Source organism: Crassostrea angulata, chromosome 5 (genome assembly GCF_025612915.1).
Source record: "Crassostrea angulata isolate pt1a10 chromosome 5, ASM2561291v2, whole genome shotgun sequence".
NCBI lineage: Eukaryota > Metazoa > Mollusca > Bivalvia > Ostreida > Ostreidae > Magallana > Magallana angulata.
Window position 1 is genome coordinate 21,191,611 of NC_069115.1, and position 21,654 is coordinate 21,213,264.

Genomic DNA, 21,654 nt, shown 5'->3' on the forward strand with positions numbered 1-21,654 from the left:
AGGAAGGTAAGTTTTAAATATTTCAATTGTATTGAATATCATAGACTGTATTTTGGTCATCAGGTTTATAATTATTTATCAGATTTTAAAATATTTCAATGTACATCTTGTAATGTATTATTTGTCGTTGAAAAATTCTCTGTACTCTAATTTTCCTTATTTATCGATTTCAATTGTTTTATAGTAGTAGGAAAATGATGGAAGGCCTACATATTCTTGAGAGAATGATTTTACTGCTTTCTTTGATGAACATATATTCAGAGGTATTATTAAAATAATACAAATTTTAAGTATACAATGGGTCCTAAGCAATCTTTTTCATGTTTCATTTTCATTTATCCTATCGTATGTTTATTTTAAAACGCCAATCTATCACAATGCTCGTTGTCTTAAATTTCAGACTCGTTGCAAAACTTCGAGATCGCCAATCGCTATTGACTTTAAGTTTGTTTTGTAACAAAAATTTGGTAGTGCTACATATATTTATTTATGACAAATATGAAAAAATAAACAATAACTGCATATGTTGGGACTTTATACCTCCACGGAAGGTAAAGTTCTTCAAGGCCGATATCATAAATGTAAGACACAGATACACGTTATAAAATCTTTTGTAAGACATTTTGGGTGACAATCTTGTACCTAGGTTAATAATCTAAGATTTAAATGTATTATACCAGAACTTTTGGGCAACTATATTAACTTAAGCCTCAATAAGGTATTCTATAATTAAATTAAAAAAAATACAAATTGAACTATACTGTAAAATGCTTCATGAATAATTAAAAAAAACCCAACATTTCAATTTTAAACGGTACAACCATTCTACGTAAACAACATTTATATACACGGGCGGGGTCTGAGTGGAAATAGGTGTTGAGTATTCTTCAATCCGATTAAAATCAGATCCTTGATCCGCTCCTTGTTTTTCTGGATCGAGAATCTGATTTTAATCAGATTGAGTATTCCTATACCCGTAATAAGCTTCGCCTTTAACCCATCTTTATCAAATTTCAATCAAAAGCACGTGCATATATATAGGAAATACTGAATAATAACGGGTATTTTCTACGGCTTTTTTTTCGCGATTTAATACCATGTATCAAATTTCTCTGTGACTCCATTATCAAATTTCTTAAACCTACATTGCTCGTAATAATCCGTGATATATATATATATATATATATATATATATATATATATATATATATATATATATATATATATATATATATATATATATATATATATATATATTTTTATTTTTTTTTTTTAGTATGTAGTCATGTACATTGTACATTGTACGTCCCTCGTTTGTGTACGCTATTCAAGCGCTATTGTGGCCTTTTGACTGAGTCTTGCTGTTATGAAGAAATATTTTACATCTTCCAGTGTCATTTTTGGTGATAACACTACGAATCGATCAAAGGGGCATCGTATCCGCTCTACACGCTATGACATATATATAAATAATAACACAAGGGAAGAATCGAAAGTAGAACACAGTGTCAAAAAACAACTTACTTAACAAAAGTTACGCAAATCCTTCCACACAATGTTGCAAATGTTGTCAAAAAACACGTTCACATTGAAATATTCCTATTAAATTCGGTAAAAAGCGTTTTTATCCCATTAAAACCGCCGTCTGCTGCAGACATTCAATCTCTTCGCCCAAGAAAAGATAACTCTGTACTTTCTCTCTCTATATGTTCAGTATTGTGTGGGAGGATTTGTGTAACTTTTGTCAAGTAAGTTGTTTTTTGACATTGTTTACAAATCGTGTCCTACTTTCGATTTTTCCCTTGTGTATTATTTAAGGAATGAATTCAATATTTATTTGTTTTATACGATATAAAATGGTTTGGGCCAGTTTACGCTTTATAAACCGCGAAGTGGTTAATAAAAAAGCGTAAATTGTTTCAAACAATTTTATATCGTATAAAACTAATAAATATTGAATTCATTGCTTATAATTTAATTTTTTTTCACTTAATTGTAGATAAAAACGGTCATTTGACCTTTAAAATGACTTTAAATTGTACAAAATTCAAACGTAAGGTCAGGCGTGTTTAATACAATTTTGACGTTAGTCTTACTATGACGTAGGCAACATTCTTTATACGATATAAATTAATTTTTTAGCCAATCCGAAAGCACGTTGCAACCAGAATTAAATTATATATATATATATATATATATATATATATATATATATATATATATATATATATATATATATATATATATATATATATATATATATATATATATATATATATATATGTGTGTGTGTGTCATAGAGTGTAGAGCGGATATGATGCCCCTGTGGTATAGTCCAATTAATTTCATTAGTGCCTTTTTAAATATTTAATCCTAAAATTGCTGAACATTATATAAATATTAACTATAAAGACACTTTCTTTGAATATTATGAGGTGATCAAATACGGTCGTTTTAATCAAATCTATCATAAAGCGCTTCTGGCTTTATTGAATTTGTCTGAGCACCCTGACCCTATTTGATCTCCTCATAATACTCAAAGAATGATTTCTTGTTTCGTAAGAAATACAACAATTTGCTTAAACAGTGTTAGCGTAAATACATGATGTTTACATGCGCGGATCTAGAGGGGGTCGACTCCCCCCCCCCCCCCCCTCTTTTACATAATAAGGTTCGGTATGTCTCGGGAGTACTCGTTGACATCCCAAATGTACTAAGTCTTGTTAATGAATCAGTCTATAGATGTTTATCAAACTATTTTACAATTATGATTTTCATGACTTTAACTTTTGAAAGTTTTTCCCTTATTCCTTTCCATTTTTTCAAACTTGATTATATTGTATGTTAAGTCAAATATCAATATTTACAGTCCACATATTTTTTGCATACAGAGTGTGTGGAAAGCTACTTCACACACAGGGCACTGAAAGGTTAAAAATACGAGTTTTGATATGACGTCACCAAAGTTGAACGCTATTAAATGCAACGTCACAAGCAAAAACCAAAATTCACGCTTGTGGCTGTTACAGTGGCTTTCCATTATTTAAGACTTACCCTTAGGATGAAATACAACAGAAATAATTTGTATTATATTGAGCATTGCAAAAATAAAATTTTGTAGGTCCAAGTTGCTCTTGTTTATTTGAAGTAAAACAAAAGGTCTGTGATATTGAGTTTGTGATTTTGTTCGAGACTTGTTATGAAAGTTAGAAATAAACTATAACTACTTTGACAAAGTGCGATTATACTTTCCAAGAACGCTTGCTTACGTGAATCATAAGCCATGATCATTTATCCCCGCAATCAATGTTATTTATTGTTTTAAAAAATGAATGAATAAAACTTCGTACAATAAAATAAAGATAAGTTTTTTTATGCCTAAATTATGTTTCCATTAAGATAATAAGGTGTGTTTTTGCATAAGTCAGTTAGTTTGAGTATATAGAAAAAGTGGTGACCCATTATTATTTATGCGCTACTTTGACCTCTTGACCCAGGCTGATGTTATGTAGAAATAACAGTGGATTGCGCAAACAGTGTTATATAAGGAAATACATTTGCAAGTGTAAATATAAGATTATATCTTTCAAAAAAGATATTTTCATACTATTGAATGAACATCTTCTGAATCAAGAGGTATTTATAAATATCGAATAATTTAAGAAAATATGCGGCAAAAATATCTTGGGACAAACTATAACACATTTTTTGAAATGTAATATGGCCAATTAAATATTATTTCAGGTTTCAGCGATTCTATTTTGTGAAAAGTCAGCTTTGACAGTAAGATACGTTGAGAATTGTCCAACAGACTCCACGTCCTGGAAGAACGCCGCCAAAAAGATGAACTGTGAATCCATTGAACAACGTTGCTCAGATGAGCATCATCGTTTTCAGTACCATTGTGTCATCAATGCATGGAGAAACGCCACTTTGGAAGTCTGCGCCCTTAATAGAACTATAATTGGTACGGAATAAAAGACATTGATTGAATTGTTTCGTATACAGAAGAAGTGTTCAAATCATGTTGCATTACTTTTTTCTTTGTTTGGTGTGATGTCGCTGCTAGCACTTCTGTATAGAACTTACTAGAAGATATTGTACAGCTCTGAATACAAGTCATTTATTACCCATCCAATAACTTAATTCAACAAAGAATCTCCGACTTTATATAACAGACATCGAACCTGTTCCGGGAAACTTTCAATTAAAGATTACCCATATTGATTTTAACAATGATCAAAGCTTAATCAGTGTCAAACTTCACCGGACATGGGAAGATATTAATGTGATAAGTATCTGAAAATATTAGATTTTGTTTTAATATTACTGGAAGGAAACCCTTTTGGTTTATGAATAAATATTCATCCTCTGTATGTAGATTATAATTGTTTTGAACCAGTTATCTAAAAAGTAATTTTTGATCTACAAATAGGTTATTGTACAGAGTACAGCATTAACGGGACTGTGATACAAGACAACTATAGAGCAGACTGTACAAAGCTAAACCCGCCATGTCCAACATCGTACAACTCAGCAGAGGCGTATAAGTGTAGGTTAAAGTAAAACTAAAAATATTCAGGAAGAAAATCAAAACAATATAATTCAATTTCGAGAAATCCGAATAACCAAAATGATTTGTTTTACCCTTCAATCTGTTTAAGTTTCGATATAAAACTTATATATCTTTTGCTTTAATATTTTATGTCACTACTAATAGCATTTGTATTTACATTTTGTACATTTACTAGCATTTTGTATTTTGTTGCATTCCCATGTAAAACCTCTTCAATCATTCCATTGTTTTCAGATCAAACTTGCTATGACCTGGTGAAAAGGAATCGTAATGTGGTAGAATACACTGTTAAAGATTCGAAGCATCCCAATTCAGCTTCAGAAAGGTACTATACTTATTTATCCATAATATCTGCCACCATTCTAAATATAGCATTACTATAGTAGCTATTTAAACAATAAAGTGCTTTCTTTAGTGATCGATTCATTCAGGGTATAAAGGTAGCGACATTGCAGAAAAAATGCATAACCCGCGTTAGCGGGTTGTGTAATTTTTACTGCAATGATCGTTACCTTCATGACCCGTATGAATCATCAAAGAAAGCATTTTATTGCCAAGTTTATTTTAACATCTTTCTTTTAACTATTTAATAAATTGATTATGAAAAGTAAGTAAAAATCATTAAGTTACTGTAAATGTACATATTGAGTACGTTAGCTATAAAACAACCGATCGTCTCATGTGAGACTTTGAGTTTGACATCGTCATGATTATTTCGTGCAGTTCGTGATTTTTCCTAGGTCGCTGTAGGCGTCGACCAATCGATAAACAGGGTGTGTCAATATCAGTCCTGTCAGTTTCTTGTCAAATTCAGCCGCTGTAGTTTTCGACAGTCGATAAACGGGGCGTATATATTTCAACCTGGCTGTTTCTATAGAGCTATGAAGGTTTCCGTAAGAAAAAAAAAGAATAAAGCTTGGCATATGTTAATATTGTGCTATGATTGCAGTAGGTGATCTTCATTTTTAATACAATTGTGATATCATTTACTTCATTCTTGTAGTTAAACTAAAACATAATTATGAGGTTATTTTAAAGAGATAAAAGACTTGATCTCTAATTAAAAAGTTTAAAATAAGGCTTTTCAATCTATATATTTGCAATGCATTTACTGGAAAACTAAACTGAACTTTATTTATTCTACAACGATTGATATACAACTTCTACCACTTAAAGTAATAAAGCTCTCGTTGGCACGGATGTTAGCGCGATTTACATTCACTAGTATTAATACCAATATGACTTTTTTACTGTGCATGTATGTTGAATGATATTGTATTTATTTTTCTGACCACATTTTTGTAAACTCTGTGACAAGCTGGCCTTACCAATCCTGACCATTTTCCTTGTGATTCGTGCGCATGTTTTGCAGTGAACATTTCATATAACTTGCCAATTAACGTGCATATATGTATAACCAACAAATTAAAACTCTGAGTTTTATACAATAAAATGCTTTCTTTGATGATTCATTCTGGATTTGAAGGTAGCGACGTTGCAGAAAAAATGCATAACCCGCGTTAGCTTGTTGTGTTATTTTTACTGCAATGATCGTTACCTTCATGACCCGTATGAATCATCAAAGAAAGCATTTTATTAACATCTTTCTTTTAACTAATTAATATAAGTAAGTAAGTAAGTGCGTTAGCTCTAAGAAACAGCCAAATCCTCTCCTGTGAGACTTTGAGTTTGACATCATCATGATTATTTCATGCAGTTCGTGATTTTTCAAAGGTCGCCGGGTTTCAACCAATCAATAAACAGGGCGTGTCAATTTCAGTCCTGTCACTTTCTTGTTATTATCGATCCAGGCGCTTTAATTAGATTTCGACCAATCGATAAATAGGGCGTGTAGATTTCAGTCTGGCTGTTTCTATAGAGCTATGTATATCTATTAGTTATCTATAAGAAATAGAGGAAATAATATTTGGAAAATGCAAATGTATCATAATATTCAAAGTTTATCTTTTAATATGTTCAGTTGTTATAATTATAATTTCATTGAAACCCAAATAAAATCAATATAAAAAGCCATGAAACAAGCATTCTTCTTACAACTAGAAACTTTATATTATTCATCAGTGTATGCATTGATTCGTGTATGTATGCAAGATTTTAATTTTTCGCTCATGTAAAAAGAATGTACTGAAAAATGTATTATTTTTGATGTCTTGATTTCATTTAAGATCGATACTTTAAGTATCAGAAGTTTTAATATTTACGTTAAAATGTAATGTGTAAAATGCAATACAGTTTCATAGATTGAGACACATTTTGATTTTTTGTCACATGTACATACATATTCATGTACCTTTTTAAATAAATGACATAAATGGTGTTACTCTACTTACACAAAAACTTTTTATTTTCACCAATAATTTATGATATTAAAGAAATAAGGTATCATTTTTGGATGTATAACGGGGATATACATGTAAGTACTGGTTGGTCACGTGATCAAATCCCATAACACCCGAAGGGCTCTATGGAAGATTTGATCACGTACCAAGACAAGACAACACTTTTTGGGAGTTGATTTTAATCAACTCTCCTATGCAGTTACTCAGGCAAACCGAAAGTGAAACAGTGTTTGGACCTAAGCACAAATCAACACCGCTGACAACATTTAGTTCTAATCGATAAATTCAATTTAATAAGTTCTTAAGCATTGTTTTTCAAGGAAACTTATTTATAGATACATTGTAATAGTCAGCTTTTTAATGGTACGAACAATTTAGATTTTTGAAGTCGTAATTTTATATATTCCTACGCCAGAGCTCGTTCAACCAGACGCTCGGCTTGTCGGTGATTAACGGATACAGCTGAGAGTCTGGTTGAACGAGACTAGAGTTCAATTTTGCTTGGATCCATACAATTTCTCATACCTATTCAGATTACTGATACGTAGTTTGATGGGATAGATCTTTGAATATTATATAACATGATTCATATTGAGTTTTCACGAAATTCCTGTGGGAGAATTCATATTATAAAAATTGTGCGTAATTCAAATACATATAGGAAAGTACCTGCCATACAAAATATCATTGATTTTAAAATAAATAATAATCGATAAAATCAACTCCCATCAGTTCTTCAGTACTTTGATTTATTTTTAAAATGGAATCAGAAAAGAAAAGAACTTGTACAATTAAAAAAAACGATTGAAGTTTTGCGGAAGAGTACCACCTCTGTTGAAGTCGCAGAGCGGTTAGACATTTGAAAACAAAGCCATTGAAACTCTTGAAAGTTGAGTTAGAGTCAACTAGGGCATTTTCATGGGAAACTCTATCGCAGAATCAGATTCAAGAGCATATTGATTTCCTCCTCCATTATATAGGAAAGCGATTTTAACCTCGAAGTTCTTTTTACAGAACAAATCGGACAGAAAAGCACAAGGAGTTAAATTTGACCGTGATCCGTGAATGGACTTAACACGAAAGGTCTGTGATATTGCGTTTGCAATTTGGACGGAAGCTTGTAATAAAGTCAAAAATGAATTTTAACTTAATTAATTCCTTTTACAATTGTAATTTTTAAGAACGCCTCGTTACGATGTCGATCCGTAAACATTCTGTTTACAGGCCTGGCGTTTTATCTAACATGAATCATTTATCCCCCGCAATTAAAGTTAAATTTTCAAAAAAATGAATGAATAAAACTTCATGTAACAAAATACAGCTACGTTTTTTTGTTATGCTTAAATTATGTTTTCATTAAGATATCTAAATCTATACTTAGGTGCGTTTCAGCACAAGTCGGTTAGTTTAAAGTAGGTACCTAGATTATTATCAGCGGATTGCGCAAACAGTGTTATATATAACGGAAAACGTTTGCAAATGTAAATATTTATAAATAGACATCAAAATGACGCATACGTATGCATATAATTACATGTACGTATATAAAATGACATTGTAAAGAAGAGACAGACCCATGATTCGTTTTTTTTATCGAAATAAAACGTAACTTTTGTGACATAAATAGTACATAGATATGATAAAAAGCGAACGGCAATAAACGTAAAATTGGACCTAAATCCACATATTTAACATTAATTTAATAATAAGATTACACATATTAACTTTATTAGTCATTTTTATGTTTATTAAAATTCATTGATTTGGATGGATAGAAGGCAGGATTGGCCTTTAGTTTCTATAAATTTTCTACGTATATGACCAGAGACCAATAGGAAAGGGTACTGGAGAAGTATCATATTAAATATGTGTGTAATTGACGAAATAAGTACTGGAGAAGTCGAATAGAATAAAAAGTTAGTTGTCAAAAATACAAACTTACTATGTGCGGTCCCGTCCTCACCGGAAGTCGCTCCCCCTTTTGAGACCCCCCCCCCCCAATTGAGCAAAATGTCATAAAAATTTTAAATGAGCCCATCCCTATCCAACTCATCACATGTTTTTGAACAATGTTAAAGTTTTGAAAAATAAAACATTAAATATTGATTTGTATTTTTTTTTACTTTGACATCAAAAACATTAAACACAATTGAGAATTTATAATCACTGAAATAAGTAAGATTTGTGAAAAAATAACGAATTTTAATTTTCATAATTTAATAGTTTCAAAGTATATATACATGTATGTTATTTTTCATTGGACATGGGTTTAATTATAGATACAAAATCAAAAATGATATTAAGTAAATGCATGAAAATAAAAATAGCAACATGTATCCTGTTTATTCAATGATGTTTTATAAATTCATTATATGAAATCTTGATATTATTGATTATTCTTCATGATAAAAGAAAAAATATTCATATATATATATATATAGATAAATCCAAGAAAAACCTCAGTGGTCGGTGAAATATATATAAAACTTAAATAAATGAAAACACAAAGATCGAGTAATTTCATTTATTTAAATTTTATATATATATATATATATATATATATATATATATATATATATATATATATATATATATATATATATATATATATATATATATATATATATATTTGCGTTGTTGCGTGAAGGGCGCTGGCATCATTCACTGTATGATAGTTTTTTAAAATTAATTGATCTGAAATTTGGATATCACACAGAAACTAAGAAATCATGCCCAAAAAAAATCTGCGGTCTGATTCTCAGCGCATGAAGTAGCCTATGATACATGTATAATTAACCCCCTCCCTAAACACCGCGAGTCCGCGTGAGAATCATGTGATTATGAGCTAGTGCGGGCCCAGAGCAATGGTTTGGTAAATGGCGACATCCACATCACAAGGAACTATATAATCTGTAAAATGAAGTTTAAGCTATATAGATTAGCTGTATTTATGTCATATATTTACACAGAAAAATGCCTGGTTATCAACAAAGACTTTTCTGCTGTTGAAAGGTAAACAAAACTTTGTGAGTCGAAGCATGAAGCAGAACTTGTTTTATAAATATAGTTCGAATTTTCTCTTTTTTTTAATCTAGTATATCAACCAATTATCAAGCAAAATCATCAAAATCTTTACATTGATTGCTATTTTTAATAAACAATTATGCAATCTTCAATACCGGATGGTTGCTCACAGAGTTTTAAGACAGTTTTAAACTTCAGCATCAATTTTATTTATCCATATCAAGCTATGTTTGGTCCCTGGGAGGTGATATCATATGATGGTAATAACACTTACCAAATAAATCTGTGTGGGAGAGTCCCTGCGTACAGTGCAGGGGTCGGGAAACACAACTGCCACAATGATACAGTGGTATGCATGGTCCAAGACGGGCAGGCTTTCTCCCTGGCCAATTACACCAACAACACAATAAACGCTCCATCGAACGACCAAGAAGCAGAGATATCGATAGTGAGGAACGGCGATGGGTGTCCTGATTTTGCTGGAGAGGATCTGAACAGTATCATCAACTTTAAATGCGGCAAAACTCTGGTTAGGACAAACTTGATCATTTTCTTTGTGAGTGGATAACACTGTGATTTTACAACAATCAGTGTTTTTGGGGGCCTGATTTGGGGCCTAAATTCGGCCCCAGTCCCAATCGGAGATTTCCTTATATTTTCCCAATTTCTGACCCAAAATTCCCAATCGTAGTTAAAATAAAAATCTGTGTACAAATTGTCAAAATTTTCAAGAAAGACTGAACAGAATAATTATAAAAAAAACTCAAGAACTCTAGAAATAGAAGCATTTGTGCCTTAATAAGTATTTGAATAAATGATAGAAATCATTGAATTTATTATAATAAATAAAAATGGATTTTCCCTATTTTCCCGCTATTTTCCCATTTGAAAGGGCCCCAGACCCGAGTTCCAATTTGGTGGGGAAAAACACTAAATAGACTGTAATATTTCAATTTTATTTTCTTTAGACTATTATAGATGTACACAAATTTTAGAAAAAAAATAATGTTACATTATTTTTTAATATTTTCATTACTACTTGATATATTATATAAATTATGTTAGTATCCTTATCTATTGAACTGACTTCACTGGTTTTTCCTTTCATGTAGAAAAGAAGAACATTAAGGCAGACATTACAGAGACAAATAGAAGAACAGGAACGTCTGGCCCGAATTGCCACCCAGAAAAAGCCTGGGGTGGAGGGCAATGGCAGTGACCCGGGGCGAGGGCCTGTGGGGCAGGGCAATGGCTACAACCTGCCTGTTGACCATCCCCCTCCCCGTGTAGGTCACAGACTGTCCTACACGGAGGCCACAGGGGGACAGATGTACTCCCCCCCCCCCTCCTACAGAACTGTCATCCACTCGGCCACCATCAATAACCCTGTGTACATGGATAAAAGCGCAGTGGATAACTATGTGTAGACATTATAGTCATACATGTACATATTTAAAGTGGGCATTTTATTGTGTATTAAGCAAATGTTTATTCATAGCCATGGGTAAAGTTGAATTGTTGAATGGGCAAAATTAACATTTCATTAAGAAAGAATCCAGTATATGGGCATATTTAGTACTAGATCAGAGCATTTAATCTGTACATGTATCTGTTTGCCAGTTATTGTTTAATTTGCAAGCAATGTTGATGTCCTTGGGTATCTGGTCAATATCAACTTTTGAATAAGCAAGAAACCAGATAATGGGCAAATTTAATGTACCGGTATATACCTGACCAAGGCGTTTGATCACTATATGTATATCTGTTTGTTGGGTAGGTTATTGCAACTGATTGTTCATGGCAATGGGTAAAGTATACATTTTATCTGGGCCTGTTCACTTCTGAATGGTTAAGAAACCAGATAATGCGGAAATTTGTTAAGTTTATTTGCAAGTGATTGTTCATAGCAATGGGCAAAGTTGCCCTATTGTATAGTCAAAATTATCTTAAAAATTAACAAGAAACCAAATGATAGGCAAATTTTACTGCTGAATCTGAATATTTATCGAATCTTTAGATTTATCTGCCTGTTGGACAAGTTGTTGATCCATCTTGTTAGCGGGCTGTTGAAGAATACCTGTTATATGGGCAAACATTAACTTTAAAATGGGGAAGAAACCAGATATTAAATGGGCAATTTTACTGCCGAACTTAAGTATTGATGCTCTAAATTCATTTGTGATTGGCAAGTTACTGTAAACTTATTGTATTTGGCGTGTACGATATCTGGCAAAAATTAGTTTTTGAACAAGTTGGCGTAGATTTGAAAAAGCGTATTCAAGAATAAGACTATTCTTATACATGTATGCATGGCATTTGGCAATGTACTTGATTTAGCGGAAGCCGCATTCTGCTAAAAGCTCTAAAAAGAATACACAGTCAAATAAAGTACACTTATAGTATTCTGTAGCTCAAGGGAATAGACAAGCTAGACTTGTGATGTGGGCAAATTTATCTTTACAATGGACAAGTAACTTGATACTGTATTTCTTATTAATCGCTAGGAATGAATTTCCACCTAAAATCGCGAGAACCAGTCCTTGCGGATTTCAACTTCTCACCCTTTTTTCAGACAGTTTTGAGCTATATTAAATTATTACGAAAAAGTGATGCTTGCGATTTTATTTTGTTGTGATTTGATGCAAAACAGCGACACTTGTGTAAAAAAAGAAATTTACAGTGATTTGCAATTTTTTTAATGAACTGAAGTATTTGGTCACTACATTGTTTTGTCTGTTAGAGTTTTTCTGTTTTAGAGTTAGATGGTGCTGATACCTGTTGTTTGTCTTTTGTATTATGATACTCATGATGCTATACATTAATTGGGTTTTTTATATGTACCTGTAAATAGATAAAGGTAAATGTATTTTCTCCATCAATATATTATTCACTTTTTTATTGACACCTGTTTTTCAGGATCATTCATTTAATTTTGCAATAAATTAACCTTGCATTCTTTCTCTTAACATCTATATTATACAACTTTTAATGAGAATTGTATTTTTGATATTGATGCAATTAAAAATATATATAGCTGTTTTATTTATACATGCATAATAAATGTAAGGGGTTGTGCAATAACAATTATTAGTATTTGGTATTTTACGTGTATCAGCATTTGTCTGAATGTCTGAAACCGAGACAAAAAACCATACAAAATTATCATCCACATACACTGTAAATGAAGATTTCCAAAGTAGAAATGTGGAATTGTTTTATAATATTTTAGAACATTCATTTCTTCAAAGTGCAATATTATTATTATTTTTTTTTTTTTGATCTTGTTTTTTAATTTGTTGTTTTGTTTTTTTTATTTTAATTACTTTTATGACATCACCTATAAGCTTGGAGTGGTAGTTGTGCAAATATATTGTTTAATTAAAACCTGATTGCTTTGTACATTAAATATAAAGATATTTTACTTTTATAAATGCAAAATGTTTTAGATCTGCATTATTTGAGATTGTTCACTTACAATTTAAAACAAGTGGTCAATGCAGATTTAATGGCATTTTTCATATTCAGTGCCATTTTATATCTTTTATTTTACGTATAATCAATTAAGAATTAAGTAGGTTCTTACACAACTTGAATTAAATTTACGTTTCTTTAGTCATTGACATAAATATACTCTTTTTAATATTTATTCAATTTATTGCATTTTCTTCCGATAGCAATCAAATTTGATTTATATATTTTTTATTTTATGTCTATGGAGTGTATTCCCCCTTTCAATTTAGTTCCTGTATTTACATTCCTTGACTAATAAAGATTGTAGATTAAAATCAGTTGTACTTTAATTGTCAATAACATTTCAATTGTAAAATAATAAAATTTAAGAAAGTGAGTCCTCCAGCAAAAGTAAACTGAAGAATATGCGGTTAAAAAATCTAGAGTTGTAAAATGCCTAAAAGGACGGAAAATATAGGAATGAAAATATCAACAGTCTCATAAAATTGTTCTAAACAATATATTTTTAAGATGTATACCTAATCCACAGGTAATGCCATTTAAGAACTTCAGTGTCTTTTATAGTTATAAAATTGGTCTCTTCTTTGTATTAATTTTGTGTCGGTCTAAAACGAAACACTTTTGATCAACAGAAACTGGGAGTGATAAGCAGACCGGCTATATACGAGAGAAATATTATTTTGTATCGTATCAATTAAAAGATTAAGGGGGGGGGGGGGTCGCAAATTCGTAGCCAAAGTCGCATATTAAAATTATGTTTTGGGTATATTTCTGTGTGAGCTGTGTGGTATAAGGGATCTGCGTGGCTTTTAGGTCACGTGACATTGGGATATAAATAGTAATTGCGCGGGTCATCTACCGCTCGTTAGGACGTAGGGAAGGTGTAGGGAAGGTGTAACGACTACTATTAAAATTGTTATATATGTAATATGTGTGTTCAATATATATAATGGTTTTGGTGCGTGTTTTTTGTAATGAAAGATACGGTGTAAACCTCTAACGAGCAGCAATACATATCCATGAGTTTGTTATTTTTCAATTGATTCAGCATATTCATACTATGATAGAGTATATATATTTTATATTCGGACGGAGTGAGGGAGAATATAATGGGATTTTAAAATACTAAATACATGTATCAATATTTAACATACATATCAGGCTCTTATCTGCAATCAAATAGTAAATCTACGCGTTAATTATTTGCGACTTATCCTCATCTACCTATTTTTATTTATTTGTTTTCAAAGTTCAAATCTTAATACGATCTAGTTAACCACATATATATTAAACAAGAGCAGCCTAAGAACATCTTATCTTATAACTGAAATCTCTTGTGGGGAGGAAACTAATAGAGCACGCAGATGATTCAATTTGACTCCGTGTTCTTCCAGTTTCTGCTTATTCTGGCAGCTTTGGCATCCGACGACGACGACGGACCAGATCCAGTCATAGGACCTGGGTACATCGCATTCAAGGTAAGTTTACTAATTATAAATATTAACTACAGCTGTTGCTACTGTTACTAGTGATGACGATATATATCAACATTAAGAATATGTATTATTTGTGTTTGCATGAACATGTAAAAACACCATTTCGGATCCTTATTTTCATTATTTTGTGTTATTCTATACAAAAACTAAGATCATTTAATGGATCGACACGTATTATTATTATCACAGCTTATCTTATTTGAGGAATCTATTCATTATTTTTTTAGCTTACCTGAACCAAAGGTTCAGATGAGATTTCTGATTACCTGTTGTCCGTCCGTCTGTCTGCCGGTCTGTCCGTCTGTCTTTAAATTTTCCACATATTGACTTCTTCTTTAGAACCATTTGGCCAAATTTAACCAAACTCGGTAAAAAGCATTTTAATTGGAAGGGTGATCTTGATTGTTAAATTAAAAGCAGAATCATTTTAAAAGGGAGATAATTGCGAAACAGTGAAAAATGGTACAATGCTACAAGTTGTCATAATACATGTACTATTTAAACATCGTGGGATAGTGTACATTTAAGATTGTAAAAATCTACACTTAAAACTTAAAGACATTTCCACAATAAACTTGAAAATGCCTGCACCAGAGGAACTGCTTACACCTTTGGTAAACTATAATTGAATTTTACCTGATAAGTATTTATTGAAAAAAATTATTAAAAACCTACTTTCCTTTTCGATAAACCAGCCCGAAACAGCAAAAATGAGAGTAAGGTGATGGCCACTGAACCACGTTTTGGTTGATCCAAGTATATACTTGCAATGAAAAAATAGTGAATGATTACGTAAAGAGTGAATATATTTACTGGGAACTTACTAAGAGCTAGAATACATTAAAGTTAAGATTTGACAAATGTTGAATAAACAGCACAAGCCAATTCCATGATATTAGTTTTGACGAACAGAGCTCAACCGCTTGCGAAGCACGGCCTCTGGCGAAGAAGGCAGGTTACCTAATTAACGTCATGGCAAAAAGTGAAGGACGAGTTCTTATGTATGCTTGGATCGGACATGTTTGCATAAATACAAAAACTTTAATAAATAAAATGGAACAAAATGTTAAGATTTGATTTTTAATGGAAAAAATTTTCCAGCCCGGGAGACCAAAGAATGCGGGTTGACTAATCAACACCATGACAGAAAGTATAGGGCGAGTATGCAAACTAATATGCATACACTAGCGTTTTTTTATTCCACACATTTTATACCACGACAGAGCGGTGGTAAACCTTACATTAATTAGTTAACAATAAACAGATTGTGTTTTACGTCTATAATGTACATATTGTACGTATAAATGATGTATGCATAAAACCTGGAAGTTAAATGGGGAAGGTGTGATCACCCTCTCCAATTGTTTCAGGTCTGAAATTCTGATTTGGGACAGTTATAAACATTATAGTGAAAAATTACCTAAGGAACATATACATGTACCCATTTTACTGGGGTTTTTTCAGTCAGCTGAAACAAAAACAATTAAGGACACCTTTATTTATAAATCATCCATTTCAGTATAGGTTTTTTAACCCCTGTCCCCTCCTCTAAGTATCCAGCCATGCAGTTGGTTTTTTATTTCAGTTTTTGGACACAGTATATACAAAATTGAACCCAAAATATGGTCAAAAATATTAAGCATTGCATCATTTTATTTGTGTAAAGTAATAATTCCCGGGTTTACAGAGGATATCATATAGTCATTTTTATAAAAAGAAGCCACCCCTAACCCTCAGAAAAAAAAGAAAGTTTGATAATAAGCTTATCAGTTATTTAAAGTCTTAAAAGTTTAAAAGATAGTAAACAGTATAGAACGAAAAAAGGATTTTTTTTTTACGGTCAAGGAGCCATTGATAAATTATGTAGACTTTCCTTGTTTAGTTTTGTTGATAAAACAGCTCAGAATGCAACAGCTGTAATGGCAAACAGTTAAGGTTCCTCGACTTACCAATATTTTATTTGATGGATCGATAATGCCCCAGTCACACATTCACAGGTTAAATGCCGGGTTAGCTACGGAAGCGATCCGGAATCATTCGTGGCGATGAGTATTGACCCGTGGCTTTTCCGTCTGTTATCGTATCCAAACGTAGCAATACTTGTATAGCTGCGACAATTTTTGAACATGTTAAAAATTCCACTACGTATGGAACCACCGTAGTACTTCCTTAGAAAAACTTACTAAACCGTTTTAGAACGTAGAAGTCCGTTTTAACTCTGTATAAATCCGTAGTAATTCGTATGTATCAATTTGTATTCATTCCGTAGTGCATCCGTACTAACTCCGTATCATTAGATTTTCTGGTGTCAACCGTGGAAAATATTCCGTAGTAGAACCTAGGAGTTGATCTGTGAATAAGTGACTGGGGCATTAATGATAATTTGATTTTCCGGTGTCAACTGTGGAAAATATTCCGTAGTAGAACCGTGGAATTGGTCCGTGAATGTGTGACTGGGGCATTAGGAGATTTTTCCGTGGAAAGCTAATGATGAATTAAACATGTAAAAATATGATATGAAAAGTTGTAAAACATAGTCTGTCTAAAAATGACCAATTATTACTTAAAAATTGTAGTACTGTAATTAAAATGTTCACATTGTGATTTCTTCTTTTTCAGAAATAAAGTAATGTTTTTAACCTGGATTAGTCAGTGGCGTTTGGGGATGCTGTGTAGAGGGCGTTACTAAGTGGGGAAGACAATGTTGGTTATCATGGTCATGTACAAGTTTTAGATGTTAATCCCCTCACTCTGGGGATAGAAACAAGTAGCGGGACCATGACCAAAATTATTCCACGCAACTCAGCAATTCCTAATATTAAGAAAGAAGCATTTTCCACTGCTGCCGACAACCAGCCAACAGTTACCATAAATATATATGAAGGAGAAAAACCTATGGTGAAAAATAACAATTAAACTCCTGGGTAAATTCGATTTGACTCCCATCCCTCCGGCCTTCAGAGGAGTGCCCCAAATCTATGTTACAATTAAAATTGATGCCAACAGTATACTGACCGTCTCAGCAGAGAACATTGGGAATGCTAATATTGAAATTAATATTGATAGTGAAATAAGGATTTCTCCAGAAGAAATGGACAAAATAATAAAAGACGCCGAAACATGTTTAATCGAAGCTATAAAGCTGAAAAAAAACTAACAATGCTAAGAACGATTTAGAACATTACGCTTATTCACATAAACATCAGATAAGTGATAAGAACAGTTAAATGAGAAATTAAGTAAAGATGACAAGAAAGTAATCCAAGAGGCTGTGGAATCCACGATTGGCTGGATTGAATCCAATCCTTATGCCAGTCATGATGATTTCGTAGATATGAAATCCAAATTGGAAAAAAATAGTGCAACCGATCACTAACAAACTTTACCAAGGGAAAAAATATTCTAAACCCAAGGATCGAGTGGAGCTTTGATAAGTGATGCCATGTATGATATGTGTTATTATTTATGGAACTATTAATAACTCATTACTTGTTCGTGTACTTGACATCTAGATATTTTATGGAAGTTTCTGTACACGTAAGCGAGCAGTGAGCCGGTACCTAATATTTATGTTTCAAGTCATTCATTCGTCGTTGGAATTATAGTCTAAGAATTAAATATCAATAATGCCTCGATTTGTAAAAACAATTACATTAATATACAAAGTTTAAAAAACAAACACAAATCCAATGCTCACATTTTTATATAAAGCGTTTTGCCATGTGGTCTCTTCAGTAGATGAAAACTATTCACTGCTAGGAGAATGAGTTCCAGAGGTCGTGAGGTCAAGCTCTGGCCAGTGCGGAATCGAAGCTTTGATGGAGTTAATTCTTTGGCTCTATTTTTATCTAAATCCTTCAATATGGGCAGACACATGAGAGTTACATGTTTGTGCTCATTAAATGTACATTCGATCTATGCAATGTGTATCGTTCCGATCATTTCAAATTGTAATTTACATGTAACTGTATTCCACCTGTATCATAAACGACCGTGTAGAGCAGAAGTCAATGAGTTGTCGATTTTAGATGATTACGCGAGAAATCCGGAGGTGATATCTCAAAGAAGAATCATTTATAAAAGAATACGAAATTGTAAATATGTGAAGTTTAACAGTTTATATGAGAAAATAGCCAATAAAGAGAAGCAATATTCAAGACATGCAGCGTCCTCTTTTGCTATTTTTCCTACGATTTACACACTTTTTGACGATTTTTTTTTACACAAGTCTCTGTGGTCAAAGAGAAACCACAATCTTGATTGCGAGGGGTTTTTTTTTAACATTAAAAGATGATAGGATAATAATTTTATTTTTTCAAACTAAACTTAATAATAATTGATAATATCATATAATTTTTCAAAGACATTTTCTAGCTAAAGACATACTGAACATTTTAACAAACACGGAAAAACCCAAAAGATAGTTGCATCAATTTTAGTGGTATCATTCAACGTAAAAGTCCAAGTTCTGTAAAGTAATCTCTCTAGCCACTAAACTACTTCAATCACAGCTAACTGGTAAATTTAAGAGCTATTTGCGACTTTGGACAGAATCTAGTTTATGGACTGTTTAATTATTCATTTAGTTTTAAACGTTTAATTGTTTGGATACAAAATAGTATATATCTTGTGTTTTGTGGGTCATCATCCTTAGGTTTTGTTGATTAAAAATGGATTGTTCTCCATAAGACTTAAATAAAACTGTATAGTACCACTTGATAGAATAAAAGGTTTCGAAATTCTAAAAATGACATTATTTGAAAATTTTGGTACGCATACAAAAGTGATATAATTTGTGATTTTTTATTTATATGAATATTAATCAATTTGTTGTTGCTATGGTGTTCACTTTGCGTGAATTATTTCTGGATCGATCAAAACTTAAGCTACGTGCAGAGCGGGCGTTTACATGTAAGTAGTAAACGACTTTGTAATCAGTCTATAATAAGTATCATTACACATAAAATCAATCATATTAGCGTCAAACAAGAGAAACACGTTGGATGAAGGCGGTCAAACTCATCCACTTCCCGTTAAAAACTAAAGAATTTTCCCCACAGGTCTTTGAAATGAAAATACGATACGCATTCCTCTCTGTTACACTGCATTAGAATTAAAATTTTATGATAAATAGAACTTAATCAACTAATTCCGTATAATATGGAAATTATATTCTTTGGAAGAAGGTAACAAATTTACACGTATTTCGCACAATTAAATCGTACGTAAGTGAATTGGTTTACAGAAGCATCAACTCGTATGTAAATAATTTCGTATAGATTATGCATTATCTTTATTTCTTTTACACAAAAATTTCTAAAACTTATAAAAAAAAAGTTAATTTTCGTTGTGGAGACAAAACAATTCAAATGGTATATGGATCTTATCATATCGTTTACTTGTAAAAATAAACAGTGCATGACTACTGTACATGCCGCTTTTCAATAAAAACAGACTTATTATAATACAAATTTTCTGAATTCTAATCTTAAAAATTAATTATGATGTTGCGTGTTGAATAGTGTAGAATCGTTCGTTTGAGTTTTTTTATCGTTATCGTGAAAATTCAGTAGGTAAGTGGTCGTCCGTGTATCCCGTGTAACCCGTGTAATCGATCAAAAAATACCTGTATGTAAGGGGTAATGAGATTGATTAAAAGTGCTATGACATGCAGCTTGAACATTTTGAAGCTATAAGTCAAGGTCAAAGCTAAATCTGTTCATCCTATTGTCCATTTTTTAAGCGAGACCCTTTGAGATGGTCACCATTGCAATATTGTCTAGTTTGTTTGGTTTTTTTTCGTTCTGCAAAATATTAGTACCAATACCTGTGTAGATTTTGGCATTTAACAGAACGAAACGGAACCATTCAATCTTTTTCAATTATGAGCAATGTCATAGAAAGTACGTACTTGCCATTCCTTATCAATTATTGTTTTTTTTGTGGAAATCAACACGTACATGTATATATTAAACTAACAACACTGTGCCGGATAATTATGGTAATGCCAAGGTGACATTTTTGCACCCACGTGGAAAGTTATCGTTCTTAGCATTTATGTCTCTGTACAACTTACTTCCGTAGCGTCTACTTGAAACGTTTCAAAATATCGTGGTAGCGAGTGACAAATGTTTATTAATTGGATAGATTACGGTTCAGCGTGCTAATCTATATCAGTTTTCAGATAGAAGAATATGTGTGGAAGTGAGAAAAATAGATGACACCAAAGGTATAGCGATTTTTGATATAGTTCCCAGGTGGAACCTCAATGTAAACAAACAGGAGTTGCTAACCTTCTCTTTTTTTATATATAGGGGAAACGAGTGTGAATATAAAATGCCACAGAGTCGTGAGTGGGGGGGGGGGGGTAGTGCACGGTCCAGTCCACAAGCACCTGTGAATGAAAGATGTAGATGTAAATATTTTCAATACTTTAAGATTTGATGAGATATGTTTTTCTCATCATTGTCAACGGGTATAAAAAATGTAAATACATTTTCTGTTAATTTCTTTTTATTTATATGTAGATTAAGTTGATACAAACGACGACAACTGTTTATCAAAAGTCAACAGAAGATGGATGTTACTAAATTTTGTAAATACATGTTAAGACAATTTATTTCATATAATCATTACCAATTGTGTATCAACGAAAACAGAAGAAAAATTTTCTCCAAATTATTTTTAAAGAGAAAAAAAGAGATAAGATAAAAAAAAAACACAACAA

General features: G+C 32.0%; 2 protein-coding genes across 2 annotated transcripts; both read left to right on the top strand.

The window, feature by feature from the left end:
- The first annotated feature begins 194 nt into the window (after positions 1-194).
- On the top strand, positions 195-5,951 carry LOC128184179 (uncharacterized). Its single transcript, XM_052853543.1, has 5 exons — positions 195-263; positions 3,745-3,967; positions 4,436-4,552; positions 4,811-4,901; positions 5,882-5,951. Exons 1-5 carry the CDS (start codon positions 195-197, stop codon positions 5,949-5,951), a joined length of 570 nt encoding a protein of 189 aa, XP_052709503.1.
- Positions 5,952-10,194: 4,243 nt separating this feature from the next.
- LOC128184181 (uncharacterized) lies at positions 10,195-11,482 on the top strand. The gene is made up of 2 exons (XM_052853545.1): positions 10,195-10,489; positions 11,073-11,482. Exons 1-2 carry the CDS (start codon positions 10,316-10,318, stop codon positions 11,385-11,387), a joined length of 489 nt encoding a protein of 162 aa, XP_052709505.1. The 5' UTR covers positions 10,195-10,315; the 3' UTR covers positions 11,388-11,482.
- The last annotated feature ends 10,172 nt before the right edge of the window (positions 11,483-21,654 follow it).

Bases quoted from the DNA above. Each gene is read 5' to 3' on its own strand.
- LOC128184181 (XM_052853545.1), top strand. From the start codon at position 10,316: ATGGTCCAAGACGGGCAGGCTTTCTCCCTGGCCAATTACACCAACAAC. The intron at 10,490-11,072 runs GTTAGGACAAAC...CCTTTCATGTAG, and splicing joins TTAAATGCGGCAAAACTCTG to AAAAGAAGAACATTAAGGCA.
- LOC128184179 (XM_052853543.1), top strand. From the start codon at position 195: ATGATGGAAGGCCTACATATTCTTGAGAGAATGATTTTACTGCTTTCT. The intron at 4,553-4,810 runs GTAGGTTAAAGT...CATTGTTTTCAG, and splicing joins CTCAGCAGAGGCGTATAAGT to ATCAAACTTGCTATGACCTG. The intron at 4,902-5,881 runs GTACTATACTTA...ACATTTTTGTAA, and splicing joins CCCAATTCAGCTTCAGAAAG to ACTCTGTGACAAGCTGGCCT.